This window comes from Nicotiana tabacum, chromosome 1, assembly GCF_000715075.1.
Source record: "Nicotiana tabacum cultivar K326 chromosome 1, ASM71507v2, whole genome shotgun sequence".
Lineage (NCBI taxonomy): Eukaryota > Viridiplantae > Streptophyta > Magnoliopsida > Solanales > Solanaceae > Nicotiana > Nicotiana tabacum.
Window position 1 is genome coordinate 185136249 of NC_134080.1, and position 17022 is coordinate 185153270.

The 17022-nt window shown below is 34.9% G+C and overlaps 1 protein-coding gene and 1 non-coding gene across 2 annotated transcripts; one reads left to right on the top strand and one right to left on the bottom strand.

The window, feature by feature from the left end:
* Positions 1–10855: 10855 nt before the first annotated feature.
* On the top strand, positions 10856–10941 carry TRNAY-GUA (transfer RNA tyrosine (anticodon GUA)). Its single transcript is given in 2 exon segments — positions 10856–10892; positions 10906–10941. It is a non-coding gene; the product is annotated as a tRNA-Tyr (tRNA).
* A 1134-nt stretch (positions 10942–12075) lies between these two features.
* On the bottom strand, positions 12076–16871 carry LOC107793496 (ubiquitin-conjugating enzyme E2-23 kDa-like). Its single transcript, XM_016615867.2, has 6 exons — positions 16690–16871; positions 16511–16590; positions 15622–15736; positions 15466–15518; positions 15236–15364; positions 12076–12393 (listed from the first exon to the last, which is right to left on the bottom strand). Exons 1-6 carry the CDS (start codon positions 16731–16733, stop codon positions 12263–12265), a joined length of 552 nt encoding a protein of 183 aa, XP_016471353.1. The 5' UTR covers positions 16734–16871; the 3' UTR covers positions 12076–12262.
* Positions 16872–17022: the final 151 nt, after the last annotated feature.

The window sequence follows — 17022 nt, forward strand, 5'->3', positions numbered from 1 at the left end:
GGTCAGCCCAAGCCTCGCGGGCTTTTAAATTTGGAGGGCTAGGACGGGCCGGGCCGCCACATGAATGGGCCTTAAAATGGCCAGCCCAGCCCAGCCCTAAGAAGGCCACGAGCTAGGGCGGGCCGGCCCTTCAATTTTTTTTAAGAAAAAAGAATTTCTTTAAATCCGTAAATATTTTTTCGTGACATAATCGATTAATCATGTAAATAACTTCTGTTTGTTTAGATAATTTCTTTCATTTTTCTCATATTCAGGGATTGCTTCAATAAGTTTAAATACTGAGGTTTTTTAAGTTAGGATTAATATCATTTGCTGATTTCATCATTATAGACCATAAAATTTTTAAATTTCTTGAAATTTGCTAGTGGTCAATTTTTTTTTTGGTGTTTTCAAAAGAAAGAATTACAAGAAAATACACATGACTTCACACCATAACAAAAAATGGCCCATGTTTTTAAGTTTTACCCAACCTAGCTCATATTGTACATATTTTGAAAGCACTAGCAAATTCAAAACTTGTGTTCTTACAGTCATTGCTTCTAAAAGCTATGGAGTTAAATGTGTTCTCACAACCATTGCTTTCACTCTCTCTTCTTCTTACATCTTCTACATATGCTTCAAAGGGTCGTCCGCCATTGATGCTTGTTACCTTGTGTCATCTAGTTGCAATGTAAGAAAATTGAAAAGTAGAAGTCCACCATTGAAGGCCATTCAAAGCTTTGCTTTCGAAAATAAGATTTTTTGAGTTTGTTAGTTGTTTGGATTGAGTGTTGTTCCAATTGATTGAAAATATCAAAAAAGATTCAAAATTTAAATTTGAAGTAATTTGGAGTAGATTTGAGCAAGATTTGAGTTAAATTTTAGAAAAGACGCAAGGAAGAAGACGAAGTCAGTTTTTTGTATAATTATGTATAATCTTGTATAATAGTGTATATGAGTGTATAAACACATCTTATACACTATTATACACTTTTATATACCTTTATACAAGCGTCCGTAGACGAACTTCTTCCATGATTTTTAGTTGCAATTCTTGTTCAAAACCGGTCCAAATCTCCATTAAGTGACTTCAAATTTTATATACAACATCCTTATACTATTTCTAACAAGTCTAAATAACACTCACTTCAAATTTCTCACAAAATCAAATTCGAAATTTAAACTCACATGTTTAATCTTGTTAAAAACTTAATTTTCACCATCCAAATAGATTTGGTTTGTTAAACTAATATTTGAGTCACAGTTACTGAATCAAAAATTAACTTAAAAGCTTGAGCAATCTTTTTTAAAAATTAAATAGTAATTTCTAGAACCTATTGGAATTGGATGTTGAATCTTAGCCTATTATTTTTGGGCTAGTTGGTTGTAAATTAAAATATGGGCTATAAAATTAAAAAGGAGGGAGTTCAGTTGTTCTTACGTGAAATTTTCCCTTTTCAAAAATAATCTTCTTCTATACTAAAGAGCAGTTTAAATATTAATAGTATATTAAAGTAATCCAAACTGATCATTGGCCACTTAAAGTAATATTTTCTTTTGAAAATTGATTATTATTGCTAAAACTTTTCGAGTTCGTTATTAATTAAGCAAAAGAAAATCTAATTTTGTCATATTACATGCATGTCGAAAATGTAAATTCTAGCTGATATGGAAGGATAAATGAGCAATCTAGGGTTGGGTAATAGGGATTATAGTTAATAGTTTTTTTTAGTTTTTACTTTTTTCAATATTTAATAGTTAATAGTTAATTAATTTGTTAATTTTTAGCCCACGGGTCGGCCCAGGCCCAGCCTCGGTCAAGCCTCAAGGGCCAGCGGACTGACTTGGGTCGGGGTTATAAGCCTCAGTTTTAAATGGGCTAAAAAAATTCTAGCCCAACCCTACCCAACTAGCGGGCTGGGTTGGGCTGGCCTCATGGGCTAAGCCCATTTTGACGGCTTTTGTGTGGTTATAAAAGTTTCTTATTAAAGGTAAAATGGGTAAAATGAAGAGTTTCAAGTTGAATTATTTCCAAATTTAGAAATGTGTCATTTATTTTGAAATAGACTAAAAAAGAAAGTAGCTCATCTAATTTGAAATGGAATGAGTATAAAAGATAGAGTTTGAACCGAGTAAATTAGACACGATATGGTAGAATTTCAAATTTGAACTCATAAAGTTCAAATTTTTGATCCGCCTCGAAAAACAAGTGATAATGGGAATTAATTTTTTTGTGAATCTTGGTTGTGCTCATATTGGTGTTGTGTCACGATAGCATGTAAGCTATACTGGCCTGTGTTAACAGCTCAACTGCAAGTAAATAATGTATTTGGTCTACACTTAGTGGTAAAGACACTCTTTAGTAACTAAAAGAGAAATTTTCATAAAGCACAATTTTTTAGTGGCAATTAGTTATCTATAGATACCATTTGCTATATTACGGATGTTAAACATAATATTCTGTATATATCTTTTGTAGTTATCTATTGCACTTATCTTCAAGGATATTAGATTGGTCCTTTGTATGTATTACTATAAATACCTCATTGTAATTATATTGTCATCATCGAGTATAATATTGTTTCATGGTATCAGACGCTTACAACTTGTTTGGATGATTGTTACATATCGTTTCATAATATATCGTATCGTATTGTATTGTACTGTACTGTATTATTTGATGAATACAATGTTTAGATGGATTGTATCGTTTTGCTGTCGTTTTATGGTATCACACACCAGTAATATGATGAATAAACTTGCAATATTATAAACAAAAATTATGAGACGGTATATAAAAAGGTAGGGTAAATGATAAAATAAAATTATTTAATAATAATGAAAGGTGATTGAGGGAAAAATACAAGGAAATGACGCGACCACATCAAATCGGTCGTTACATAAAGTGGCACATTTCATCGTTACGTAACGACAGATTTAACGATACGATACAATAAAATTTAAGTAACAATTAAAATAAACATTATATTTAAAGTAACAATACGATACGATACAACAGGTAACAACCATCCAAACAAGCTGTTAGGCTTCTTCTTTCCTCCAACATTATCTTCCCTAATCAGATTCATGTCTTCTTCTGCTTCATCAGTTTCCACAACTTCGTCACCAGTCTCTACTGACTGTTCTTTGTCTCCCTCGCCCAACACTGTTGTTTCAGTCTCTAATATCAAAAACTTAATACCTACGATACTCGACTTCACCAACTATTTATTATGGAGGGAACTCTTTTTACCAGTTTTCAAGGGCCATGGTGTTTATGGCTTCATTAATGGAAGCTTTCCTTGTCCATCCTCTACCATTATCAAAGAAGATGGTACTTTTATTGTCAATCCTGCCTTTTAACATTGGATTCAACTTGATTTTATAGTCTTATCTTGGATTTAAGCAACTATCTCTCGAGAAATTCTTCAAGCTATTCTTCGTCCCAATTGCTCTCTTACTTCTAGAGAAGCTTGGCTATAAATTGAGCGCTTGTTTCATGATCAAGTTAGTTCTCGAACTCTTCAACTTAAAGTTCAATTTCCAACTTAAAACTATTGCAGATTCTCTAAACTCCATTGGAAATCCAATCTCCGAAACTAATCTTGTTCTTCAAATCTTATCTGGCCTTCTTCCTGATTATATATCTGTTAGCACTTACTAGAATACCACTTCCTTCTTTTACGGAGACACATTCTCTGCTCTTTCTGCATGAGGCTCAATTAACTAATTTCTCAATCTCAAATGCAGACTCTTCTGCTACTGCTCTTGTTGCAAAGCAACATTATACTTCTCATGGTCGTGGTCATGGTAAGAACCATTATGGAGATCGAAACTCTAATAATGGTCGTGGTAGAGGCCGTAACGGTCCTGGGTTTAACAAGAATTTTTCTTTCTCGTCTCAAAACTTCTCTCCACGCCCTCACCCTCGCTCTGCATCTATTCTCGAGCATGCTCCTTATTCTTTTTTCCCTTCTTCCCCGATGCATGTTCCTGTTCAGTGTCAACTTTGTTTTCAGCATAATCATACTGCTCGTGATTGTCCATCTCTTAGTTCCAAAGCATTTATTTTTGACCTCCAATCAGCTTCAACTCATTCTTGTGGAATGTCTGGTGATGCACAATGGTTCGTTGATACTAGGGCATCTTTTCATATGACCCCTAATCCTGGTAATGTATCCTTAGTTCTTCTTTACAATGGTAGCGATCGAGTTGTTGTAGGCAATGGTACTCAACTTCCCATTTCCTACACTGGTCATGGTACTATCTCTACTTCTTCTAATACCTTTTATCTTTAAAATGTTCTTATTGTTCCTGATCTCTCAAGTAATTTGCTTAGTGTTTTTAAATTCAATTTAGATAATAACTACTCCATTGAGTTTGATGGTTTTGGTTTCTCTGTTAAGGACTTCAAGACGAAACAAATTCTTCTACGTGCAATAGCCAAGGTCCTCTTTATTCCATTTCTTCCAGGGATCGTGCAGTTTATCAAGCTTTTGCAGCAGTGCGACGCTCTCCGAATCTTTGGCATCAACTACTAGGCCATCCAAGTTTTGCCATTCTTGCTAGATTAGTTAGAGAAAATAAAGTTTCTTGTACTTCTTTTAAACAATTAGATTTCTTATGTAGTGCTTGTCAACTTGATAAATTACCTTTTATGGATTCTAAGTCATTCACTATTTCTCCATTTGAGTTGATACATAGTAATATATGGACTTCTCTTGTACCATCTTTTACAGGTTTTCGTTATTATATTCTCTTTCTTGGTGATTTTTCAAAATTCTCATGGGTATTTCCTTTAAAATGGAAGTCCGAAGCTTTTTTAAAATTTAAATCATTTTATTCTTATGTCTCAACTCAATTTTCCACAAAGATAAAAGCTTTGCAATGTGATGGAGGTGCAGAATATATTAAACTTGGTATTTTCCGTGACTTTCTTAATGAAAATGGGATATCTTTATGCATATCATGCCCATATACTCATCAGCAGAATGGCAAAGCTGAACGGATGCATCGCACTATTGCAAATATGATTCTTACTCTCCTTTTTCAGGCCTCTCTTCCTTCTAAATTTTGGGTCGAAGATCTCCACACTACTATTCATCTCTTGAATATTCTTCTATCTCCCAAACTTCAATTCAAGACTCCCTATGAAATCCTTTTTGGAAAATCTGCTACCTATGATCATCTACGTGTATTTGGATGCTCATGTTATCCTAATCTTAGTGATTATTCACGTAACAAATTAAGTCACAAATTAAGTCCTCGGTCTAAGCATTGTGTTTTTCTTAGTTATCCGTTAAATTATAAGGGATTTCGGTGTCTTGATCCATTAACTAATAAAGTTTATATTTCCAGGCATGACCGCTTCAATGAGGAGTCCTTTCCATACCTCTCTCTTCTAAAATCACCCTCTCCTCCTTGTGTTTCAAAATCTTTATTTAAATCTCCAACAGACTTCAACTCTTATCCATTGCCTATTTCCACTCCTTCAATGTTAAATCCTAGAGATAATTATCTATTGCGTAATCCAACTACTTCTCCTGTTATTTCTTATCCGTTTGGTACTGCAACAACTCCTTTATCTTCTCCTAATATTTCTCCATCTAGGACCTCTCAATCATTAGATGATAATAATCTCCAAGTCCAAAAGCTGTTGAATTCTTGTGTATCTCCAACACATTCACGTGAGAACTCCAAACATGCTAGATTCTAGGTTGTCTCCAGCTACTTCATGCTTCTCTCCCTTGAATAATGTTTTCAGTATCACCTTTAACTTCCTCAGGTCTATCTCCAAGTAGATATTATTTGTGCTCACGTATCAATCCTAGAGTCCAGCAATTACATCCTTCTACATCTTCTAGACTCGTAACTTCTAATTCAAATAATTTTGGGACTATTCTTTCTCTTTATCTTCATGAGATTCCAGTTGGTTATTCCCCTATATTTTTCTCATAATATTTCTCCACCATCTTCTCATTTGTTATCTTCTTTTACTCCTCTAAAGACTCGACCGCAAGCTATTCAATCTCATCCTTCTCCCTTTTTAATTAATTATCCTACATTAAGTCACTCACCTCACACAACTCCTACTCCTTCTAGACTTCATAATATGGTTACTCGTTCTCAAACTGGAAACCTTAAGCCTCGAGTTCTTCCCTCACTGTTATCCCACAATACATCTAACTGACATGTCATATCTGTTCCATCCGAGCCTACCTCATTCAAGGAAGCTAATAAGGATCCTAATTGGAGAAAGGCAATGACAGAAGAATATAATGCACTCATGGCCAACAACACTTGGCAGTTAGTTTTACCTCCTCCTAATGCTAATATTATTGGTTGTCGTTGGGTATATAAAGTAAAACAACGTTCAGATGGTTCAATTGAATACTTTAAAGCTCGTTTGGTGGCGCAAGGATACTCTCAACAATATAGACTAGACTATGATCAAACTTTTAGTCCTATGGTGAAACCTGTCACCATTCGTACTGTTATTGCTCTAGCTGCCTCCAAAGGTTGGCTAGTTCATCAACTAGATGTTAAAAATCCTTCTTGCATGGCAGTCTTAACGAACTAGTGTATATGAAACAACCTACTGGTCTTGTTCACCCAAACTTTCCTCATCATGTTTGTCGGCTGAACAAAGCTCTTTATGGCTTAAAGCAAGCTCCTAGAGCATGGTTCCATCGTTTTGCCACATTTTTTGCTCCGAATTGGTTTTAAAAATAGTATGTCTAACTGTTCTCTTTTTGTTTATAAATCTAAAACAGAAATTGCTATTTTGCTTTTATACGTAGATGACATTCTTCTCACTGCTTCCTCTTCTTCTTTACTTCGTTCTTTAATTCAATCCATTAAGTCTGAATTTGCTATGAATGATTTAGGATTGATTAATTATTTTCTTGGTGTTTCTATCACTCCTCGTGATGGTGGTTATTTTCTCTATCAGTTCAAGTATATTCAAGATCTTCTTCGTCGTGCAAATCTTTTATTTTCAAAATCTGTCTCTACTCCCCTTTCTTCTAAAACACTGTTGCACACATCTGACTCTCCTCCATTTTCTAATCCCACTCTATATAGGAGTCTTGTAGGTGGACTTCAATATCTCACTTTTACTCGTCCAGATATTGCATTTATAGTCAATCAAGTGTCCCAGTTCATGCACACTCCGTTAGAAGTTCACTATACAGTTGTTAAACGCATATTGCATTATTTGAATGGCTCACTATCTCATGGCTTGTTCATTCGTGGTGGTTCTCTGGATCAACTTACTTGTTACAGTGATGCGGATTGGGCTGGTTGTCCTACGACGCGCCGCTCTACCTCCGCATATTGTCTCTTTCTTGGAGCAAACCTCATTTCTTGGTCTTCTAAGAAGTAAAGTGTTGTTTCTCGCTCAAGTGTCGAGGCTGAATATCGCTATGTTGCTCATGCTGCTGCTGAAATTACCTGGTTGTATTCTCTCCTTCGAGATCTTCACATCTCTCTTTCATCACCAGCTACTATTTACTGTGACAATATTAGTAGCATTTATTTATCTCATAATCTAGTTCAGCATGCTCGTACCAAGCACATAGAAATCGATATTTATTTTGTTCGCGAGAAGGTGGCTTCGGGTGCATTGCAAGTTCAATATGTAAATACGGCTGATCAACTTGCTGATTTATTAACCAAAACCTCTTCTCTCTCCAAGGTTAATGCTTCTCCGTGACAAGCTCTGTGTTATTCCTACCAACATATCGCTTGAGGGGGTGTTAAACATAATATTTTGTATATATCTTTTGTAGTTATCTGTTGCACTTATCTTCAAGGAAATTAGATTGGTCCTTTGTATGTATTACTATAATTACCTCATTGTAATTATAATTAGTTATCTATAGATATCATTTGCTATATTACGGATTGTAGATACGTTTTCTGTTGTTATAAGATGTATTAGATGTATTTAAACTACTGTATTCATGAATACAGTAGCAAAAATAGGCGTGAATCAGGGAAGTCAAGCTAATCAGTTGTTGTATTCGAGTGTATTCAACTGTATTCATCGCGTGAAACATGGGATTACAGCTGGACAGATTATTGTATTCGACTATATTCACGGCGTGAAATATGGGATTACACTATTTTTAAACGGAAAGTAAATCAATTAACATAATAGACTCCTAATATAACTCAACAAACTCAATTATAACACACAAAAATTGTATTTTCAGTTATAAAAAAGATTCTCAACCGAAAAATATCCCAAAAACATAGCAATCTTCAGAGAAATTATATAATACATCTGAATACATAAATTATATTAATTAAAAAAATATATGAATACATTCATGGCATATAGCGAGACAGTGAATACAATGAAATACATAAAATACAACGGGATATATTGAAATACAATGAAAAAAAAGACAGAGAATACAATGAAATACATGGAATACAACGAGATACATTGAATTACAATGGAAAAAAAGACAATGAAATACATGAAATACAGTATAATACGTTGAAATTACATTGAAATATATTAACAAAAATTTTCTTCATCATTGCGAAAGATAAAGTTCTGGCCTGATGTCACGTGGAATTGCTCTGGATTGATGAAGTTGGTTTGATTCTGTCGAAAAGAACTCTAAATTCCCAAATAGAAGAAGACAAAGCAAAAAAAAAAGGCGAATCCGGAGCCAAAGGTAGCGGACTTTTCATTCAGAATCGAAGGCGGAGATCGGCGATGGATACTGCCGGTAAACTCCTGTCGTCGTCGGCCACTAAGCCTTTTGATTTCTCCGACGATTCGGTTCCGAAAAGAGTGGTTCTGTCGCCTGATCAGCAACGCTATTGCTTGGAAGCACTCAAAGTCTTGAGCATCATGTGTTCAGGGAATGGGGGAAGAGAATGGCATGTATCAAAGTAGATAGAGAAAGAAAATAGTGTAACTGAATAGCGTATTTAGTGGCTTAAGGATAGGAGGTAACCAAAATTAGATATTTTGCTATAAACATTAAAAGATATCTATAGAATATAATTTTTTTAAATGGTATTTATTTAAAATAAATAAGGTGTTAACCTTTGCTATAATGGGTAAAAATTCCTAACTAAAATCTGCAGCGCTTCCAAATAAGTCAGGGGTGACCCGACGAGTTTTGTGGCCTAAAGCCAAACTTTACGAGGGGCCTTAACTTTTTGTTTTAAGAAAAAAATTATTTATTTATTTGAAATCTATTTTTCTAACGTTTCTTAGATACAAAGTTATTTATAATTTTCTAATAATCAGTAGCTCCTAATAAGTCTTTCTTAATTGACAATATAGCTAATCCATTAAACCTTTAATGAGACATCGTTGATCTTAGGTGAGATTTTATCAATTTGAATTTTAAAAATTTCTTTCTGCTAAAACGATGGAAACAAAAGTTATTAACATTATTCCATAAGTAATATAGGCATTGAAAAAAGAATCAATTTTTTTTGACCGAGTATATCAATTAAACTGCTATATTCTAATTGTACTATTTTTCTTAATATTTTTAATTCCGAAAATAAGTCTAAACCATCAATATCGAATTAATTATTATTCTTTAAGGAACATTCAACATTAATGCAATATTTTTTCAAATTTTCATCATCTAGTGATCTTAATTTTTATCGCTAAATAGAAAACCGAAAATATTACATATGCTTCATATTTGTTCAATTCTATTTTGAAGTGAAAAAAATAGCATTGTCTACTATGTATGAAGTAATCAACTCCAAAGGACTCTTCGAAAGATTTTGAGATTTTAGTATCAACATTCTCATCAAATTGTTACTTCCTATATATCATACGTTTCTTACGAAATTCGAGTTTGATATTCATTTTAAATGCAATTTTCTTGGCAGAAATCATAGCAGTTGCAAATCCTTCTTCTCTATATTTGTTAAAGAAAGAAATCAAACTTTTTCACTTTACAGAACCTTTTTTTTAAAATTATATATAGCCTATTAGGTGTAACAAAAATGGGCCCCCCACAAATATGGGGCCTAAAACAGTTGATTTACTTGCTTTATGGAAGGGTCGCCCCTCAAATAAGTTCATTCTATTTGTATAAAATAAAATTCTTTTAAAATGTTGTATGTACGCACTAAAAATAATAAAAGTAAATATTAATTTGAGATTTGAAGTGAAGCCTTAAATCAACTACAGTTCCAAATCCAAATTACTTAGAAGCTGAATTGCGACAATAGGCGGACATCATATGTGCAAAATCTGCTGGCATTCAAATGGTATTTCAGGATCAAACCCCCTTTCCTCTTCCTCATACACATTACACATATATACCGAGCTCCATTTCAACATATTCGCCGAGGCTCAAAATTACTTCTCATTATTGTCTGGAAGTTGGCTTTGATTTATTATCATGTTATGTGCTCTTAAAAAAGTTAAAGTTTCATAAGCAGACTGTAATAGACTACAAATGGGTCAAAAGACGGCTTGAACTCCCGACCTATATGCCAAAACATTAGGGGGAGGGGGAGGGTGGGGGACAACTCCAAGGAAATTATTATTTTTAATCCGTTGTTTGGTATCTGCTTTGGAATCCTAACTAATTCAAATTCGTGCAGCATAAGGCCCATTAAAGGAGAAAGAGCTCCCTACCAGGATTTTTTTATCATTTCAAAGCTCGAACCTAAAATCTCTGACTAAGGGTGGAAGAATTGTATCTATCAACGAGTTTGATGGTGTATCAAATAAATAAAGAATAAGGTGAGCAACCGTGATTAAGTGATAGTTTGCTTAATATTCTCTAAATCTTCATTCTTAATACTAATACGAATATGGACGCACCGATTTTAATAAAATATTATATATTTAATTGTGATATTAGTGCTTCTCACAAGACCGACCTTAGCTCAGTTGGTAGAGCGGAGGACTGTAGTGGTACTGCTGAAATCCTTAGGTCACTGGTTCGAATCCGGTAGGTCGGATTTCCTTTTTCATTTTTTTCTGTGTTTGTTTGCTTTTTTCATTCATCATCAGAAAACTTCTTAATGCTTCGCTTTGACGCAGTTTGGGCAGAAAGTCTACATGTTTCTTTTCCTTAACTTCAGTTACTTGGTGAAATGCAACATTTAGTGTGATTTATTAACACCAATTTGTAATAGTTTTATTTCTACTTGTATGATAGTATGATTTGGAAGATTAACAGATGTTAATCACTGCTCTTAATGTCTACCATTATTAATGCCTTCGTCTACTGGTGGTAAAATGTCTAAAAGAAAACAATTATCCATCCATATTATCCATTAAAAAATGGATAAGAACCATATTATCCACTTAAAAAATGGATAACCAGTGGATAACTAATGAGTTTAAATTATCCCAAAAGTGATCATCATATTCAAGAAGCCATGGATAATAGATATATCCATATTATCCGTCAGTTAACCCATTTTTTATACGCATTGAATATGGGTTGTGTCGGATAATTTATCTGTCTTTGTATTACCTATTTTTAACCCGCTCATATCCCACCCGACCCGACCCGACCCGCTCGTTTGCCACTCCTACCTTCATCTGAGATTGGCATTTTCCAGGTTCAAGTGCTTGATTGAGAATCAGAAGCTGTCATAATACTGCTCCTACTCATTTGCATTGTTTAGACGAGTTTAAGTTCTCTACACTGACGATATATTTTTTCACACAATTAGGTCACCTATAAAGTTCTTATTGGTGTGATCTTGTAAAAATGTTGGAGCTTACTTGCAACTACATGCTAAAAGTACATAGATAAAAAGACAACCTGATGCATTAAGCACCATTATGCACGGGATCTACCAAAGGATGTGGACTACATTAAGAGGCTTTTTTCCACCGCTTGAACCAATGACCTCGTGGTCACTAGTCAGCAACTCTCATACCATTTGCACCAAAGGCTCTCCGTTGTTAAACTGCACTGATGATGTACAAAATTTTACCCTCTCCGTATATATAACTTAAAATATTTTTCTAGACAGAACCAAGACCACTGGCTTTTGATATTTAAGTGTACCTTATCTAGGCTAAGGCAATCATGCCAAATAAGCACAATAGCCTGTGCTTTTAAAGGAGCAAACAGAAAAGATCATTAAGGAAATTAAACATTAAAAACTATTTACATTGATGTTAAACTTACAGAAGAGGGGAACTTCTTATAGGATTTCTTCCCCCTTGCAATGAATAGTCTTTAACTATGAAGTTTAACTTGATTTTAAACAGGATAAATAACATCATTTACACATACAGATAGTAATGGAAATGAAGGTATTACTATGGATCAACAGGGCCTGCCATTTCCTCATCATCCGAGTCATATTCAGCTTCACTTACCTCCTCATCACTTGACTTCTCCTCTGCGGCAGCTCCAACATCTTCTGGTTTGGCATATTTTTGACAATATTCTGGACAAGAAGCATGTATGTTTCAGATTAGTACTAATTTATATGCAGAACTCTCAAGGAAATGCGACAGGATTTAAGTTATATATACTAACAGCGCAATGGAATTTTTACACTATCAGTGCAATTTAACCTGCTATTTGAAGGTTACCTGTCTTATGTTTTGAGTTATTAATTCACATACTACATGTAATTACCTCTTAGATAACCTCATATACCATCAGCAAATAGAAGTTAAAGCTCAAATGCAAAAAAGTGATGAACGTTAATCACGAAGTTTGTAGATGGGAGAGAAGAGTTCCATAAGATAATATCTACAATTTTATGCATCATTAAAGAATGTGATGGCATCCTATTTTTTGCTATTTCATGTTAGAATGCAGGTAACAATTTTTATGTAGCCTAGTCGCTGAAAGAAGAAATGGCCTGCACTTACGAAAGCAAAGAAAAGTGTGAAAGAATGGCATTCTATTAGAAGTAGCAATATAGCTTCTAACTTGGATATCCTGACACATGGAATAATGTTACTACAAAGAGACCAAAAATATGAAGGATATGGCAAAAGCACTAGAAGCATCAAGTGCTTCAGATCGTATCCCAACTAAACCACAAAGGGGAATGAAGCTTACCTGAAATAACCTCCCAGATCAGACTAATTAAGTTCACCAACCACCATAATTATGTATTGATTTGTTCAGGAAATGTGCCCATTGGCATCAAGGATTTTAGGGTTGCACACTATGTTCTGCATACTATCAAAGTCTCCCCTTTTTCATCTATGCTCTTCAGACATGGTATTTCTGCCCCTATCAAATTTCTCAGCAAAATACCCACCTGATAGAGATGAAAGGAAGAGAGATGCAGATTCTTAGCATATATGTATTTATAATTTTTTTATAATGGATAAATCCCTAAGGGCCAACTGGTGCACAGTTCGGAAAACTTGGTGGATAATTGGCTTCCCCCTCTACCCTTCTCCTTAAATACCAAGCTTTTGTTTAGGACAAGGTTCGAACTCGTGACGTGCATCTAACCCACACATCACGTGCTACGGTCTTACACTAGACCAAAGCCCTGGGGGCTGCAGATACTTAGCATTTATTGGGACAGATCTTAGCTCGGAAGAACAAAATGTGTTTGCTCCTACATAAGCAAGAAAAGTTTTGTTGTTCAATGAAGTGGGTTGAGAACCATGAGGTTTCAAGTTCAAATCCCAGCGGAGGCAAAATTCTAAGTAGTTTCTTCCTATCTGTCCAACCGTTGGTGGACAGAGTTACTAATATCTGTGCTGGTGGAAGGTGGCAGGTACCCCGTGGAATTAGTAGAGATGTGTGCAAGCTGGCCTGGATACTACTGTTAAAAAAAAGGAGAAAGTTCTGCCATGTCTCCGAGAATTTCTTCAGCTAACCTCCTCCCAGTGAGTGTTCTGGCTAAGTAGGGTAGGTGCAGAGCAACACTTTTGAAGGACATGGGAGAACACAATTGGGATAGCAGATTTAATCATTTAAACACAACCTGTTTCGCTCTGCTACTCTTTTGAGTTTTGACTGACATTATTTCATCTCTACTTCCTATTGGTAAATTTCCCCAAGAAAAAAGTTGCTTTCTGTAAGGTGAGTTTGTGGATGCTGCTGCTGAAGTTTCTGACTTGCTGGTCCCATATAAATGAAGTAAAAAAGCTAATTAACTAATTGTATTTCCGTCAAAAACTAGGGCCTGTTAATGTAGCATTGGGAGGTTTAACAATTCAAGAAGATGCCACAGTTGGGTGAGCTTCTGCTTATACGTTACCTTTCTCCAGAAAGAAAGTGAAGGCAGGTCTAACTTAAGCCGGCGGCAGCTGGAGGTTCCCTTTTTTCCCCCTATTCTTTTTGTTTTTTTGAGCTGTTTCCAGTTATATACACCATAGGCACCAGATTAGAAGCAACCCAAAACAGATTAGAGATGGTCAGACTCTACTAGCTAGTTGGAACGTTAGAAACAGGTTCACTATGAGTTCTCTTCATTCTCAAGATAATGCATACCAAAGTCACCACTAAGTGGACGTATACCAGAAAGTTTTCCACATTATATGTGGGCAAATCTGCCAGACGCTGTATGAGGACCCCTGACCAGGTTAAACCATACTTGTAGACCGAATGGACATCTTCATTGAGACAGACTAAGAAATTATACGAAGGACAAGACAGAGAAAATGAGAAGGCTGATCTGTCCCAATTGAAGTTTAACCTTGCTTTAGGCGCAAGTGCCAAGTAGGAAGAATAATTGATCGTTTAGGCGACATGTTATCTGCTTCATAGTTCTTTGGCTAGGGATCTCATTTGGTTCTTGCACTTCACTTCCTTTTTTTCAACCACTTCACTTCCTTTCTAATACAGAATTTTCTCTTAAATTGGTTTAAGAACAATTAAGCAAGACCTCAATTTGAACACAATCACTTTTATAGCATAAAAAAACTAACTTCCCAATATTTGAAACGTGCCTATGAAAAGAAACTAAAAGTCAGTAACCTCAATATGTTTCATTAAACCTCACACGGTTCTAACCATGAAATCTTCAAGGGAAGCTAACTTCAGAGCACACTGCCAATATAGAATGCTAACCATATATTAATCTGCAAATATCAAGCAAACAAAGGATAACCAATTCCCAAGAAACCAAAACAAAATTGTTAGATTGTAGCTCTATCAGAGTAGCCTACTCCCGACATGCCTAAAAGAGATTAAGCAGTAAGCACAGACCATACAAAGTACCAAAAATTCAACAAATCTAAAAGTTTTTTTCGTCCTCTTGAAGCTGCTACTGATTTTTATAACATATAAACATCTGATATGACTCAATTTACCTTTAACTCTTTGTTCATACGCAGTTCGGTCTCGCATCATCAAGGCAGCTGCTTCCCCATTCAAAGGGTCCGACGGGTTAGGATACAAGAGAAGTTGTGGAAGAAACACTTCAAACACGTTTGTCAAATCTGCGGAAATTGTTTCAAACCCATATATAATTGCTGAAGACGAAATCGGTGGCAAAGCCATAGAAATTTCAAGAATTAATCATATTCTTAAATCCGATTACCAAACATGGGACTCCAAGTCTGATTGATAACATCTAAACAAACTGAGCCTGACCTGAAAAATGATAATCCAGGAAATTTCAGACTTTGGCTAAACAAAATGAGAATGATGAAATTATCTACACAAAATTACAGAAATCAAGAATTTTACAACTCACATCTCATCAACATTTGGATGATAGATTTTATTAACAAAGCCAATTGATGGAGATTTATAAGGGTAGGCATCGGGAAGTTCAACTTTCACTTTCCAAACTCCACCATGATAAGGACCTGCAAAAGCCAGAATAAGCTTCCAAATACTCTTTTTTTTTTTTTAACTTCAACTTCAAATACACATTTCTCAAGTTCAACCAAATATTGTCCAAACAAGAAAAACAGAATCTGAAGAAAACAAACCCCCCACCCCCCACCCCAACCGTTCATACATCCAATTGAAATGATACTAAAAGGCAGATGTAACCTCAAGATTTATTAGTGAACTACCAATCGGCAGAAACGCGAAAAAAGATAATATATAACAAGATATCCTTCAACTACTCAATTGTTGAGCTAAAACGGCCCAATGATACTCTTAACATAGTGTGATATTGTCCGTTTTGGGTCAAACCCGCACAGTTTTCTCCAAAAGGTCTCACACCATTACAGATCCCTACACCTTATATGTAAAACCTTATATGTAAATTCTCAATCTTTTCAGCTACCAATGTGGTACTTTGTTCACACATCCAACGTCAACATAAGGACTCAAAAGTAATTCCAGATTGACAGAGAAACCTAAGTAGATTCATAACCAAAAAGCACAACTACACATTAACTATGCCAAATATATCTCATTTCAATTTTACCCAAGTTAATTTCCATTTGTTTGTCTAATTTCCCCTTGAAGAAATAAGATAGACACCAAAAGAAACTACCTTTAGGACATAAGAACAAGAACTCATAAGAAATATAAATAATTCCAACCAAATAACAAAGACCCTTTATAGCAAACACCTGAAAGAGCTAAATTTTTTAATATATAGGCTAAAAAGAATGGATATTTACTTTCAGCAGGTCCATGGAAATGCACATAAAATTCTTGCATGCCATCATTGATCATTTCCACCTTGTAATCACTCATCATCCTAATCCAAGAAACCAAAACTAAAAAAATTAAACCAAATAATAACCCCAAATTAATAAACTTAATTTATACACAAAAAAGAATTAGTTAGACAGCTCACAGCTTCATCAAGTCCATTTCTCTCCGTTTGCTTGGTGAAGACATGATTTTTTCTGAATTTTTGACTTCTTTTTTTTGGGGGGGGGGGGGAGTGGGGGTGGGGAGGGGGGGGAGGGATTTCTGAAGACAGAAATAAGGAATAGAGTTACTTGTACAAGTCAGAGAAGTACTAAGATAGTTCAGACATGGGAAGAGAGGAAGAAGAAGAGGGATAATATTTGTGATTTTGTTCATTAAAATATTTATGTTATATATTTGGATTGTTAAATTTTTAGATGGTAGCCATATTCAAGATTCTCATCTGTCTGCTTTTGTCACAATCTCTTTCTTATTT

Excerpts from the sequence above, each read along its gene's own strand:
- LOC107793496 (XM_016615867.2), bottom strand. The coding sequence starts at position 16,733 with ATGTCTTCACCAAGCAAACGGAGAGAAATGGACTTGATGAAGCT. Across the intron at positions 15,519-15,621 it reads CATCCAAATGTTGATGAGAT|GTCAGGCTCAGTTTGTTTAG; the intron begins GTGAGTTGTAAA and ends ATCATTTTTCAG. Across the intron at positions 12,394-15,235 it reads GTATGAACAAAGAGTTAAAG|AATATTGTCAAAAATATGCC; the intron begins GTAAATTGAGTC and ends CTTCTTGTCCAG.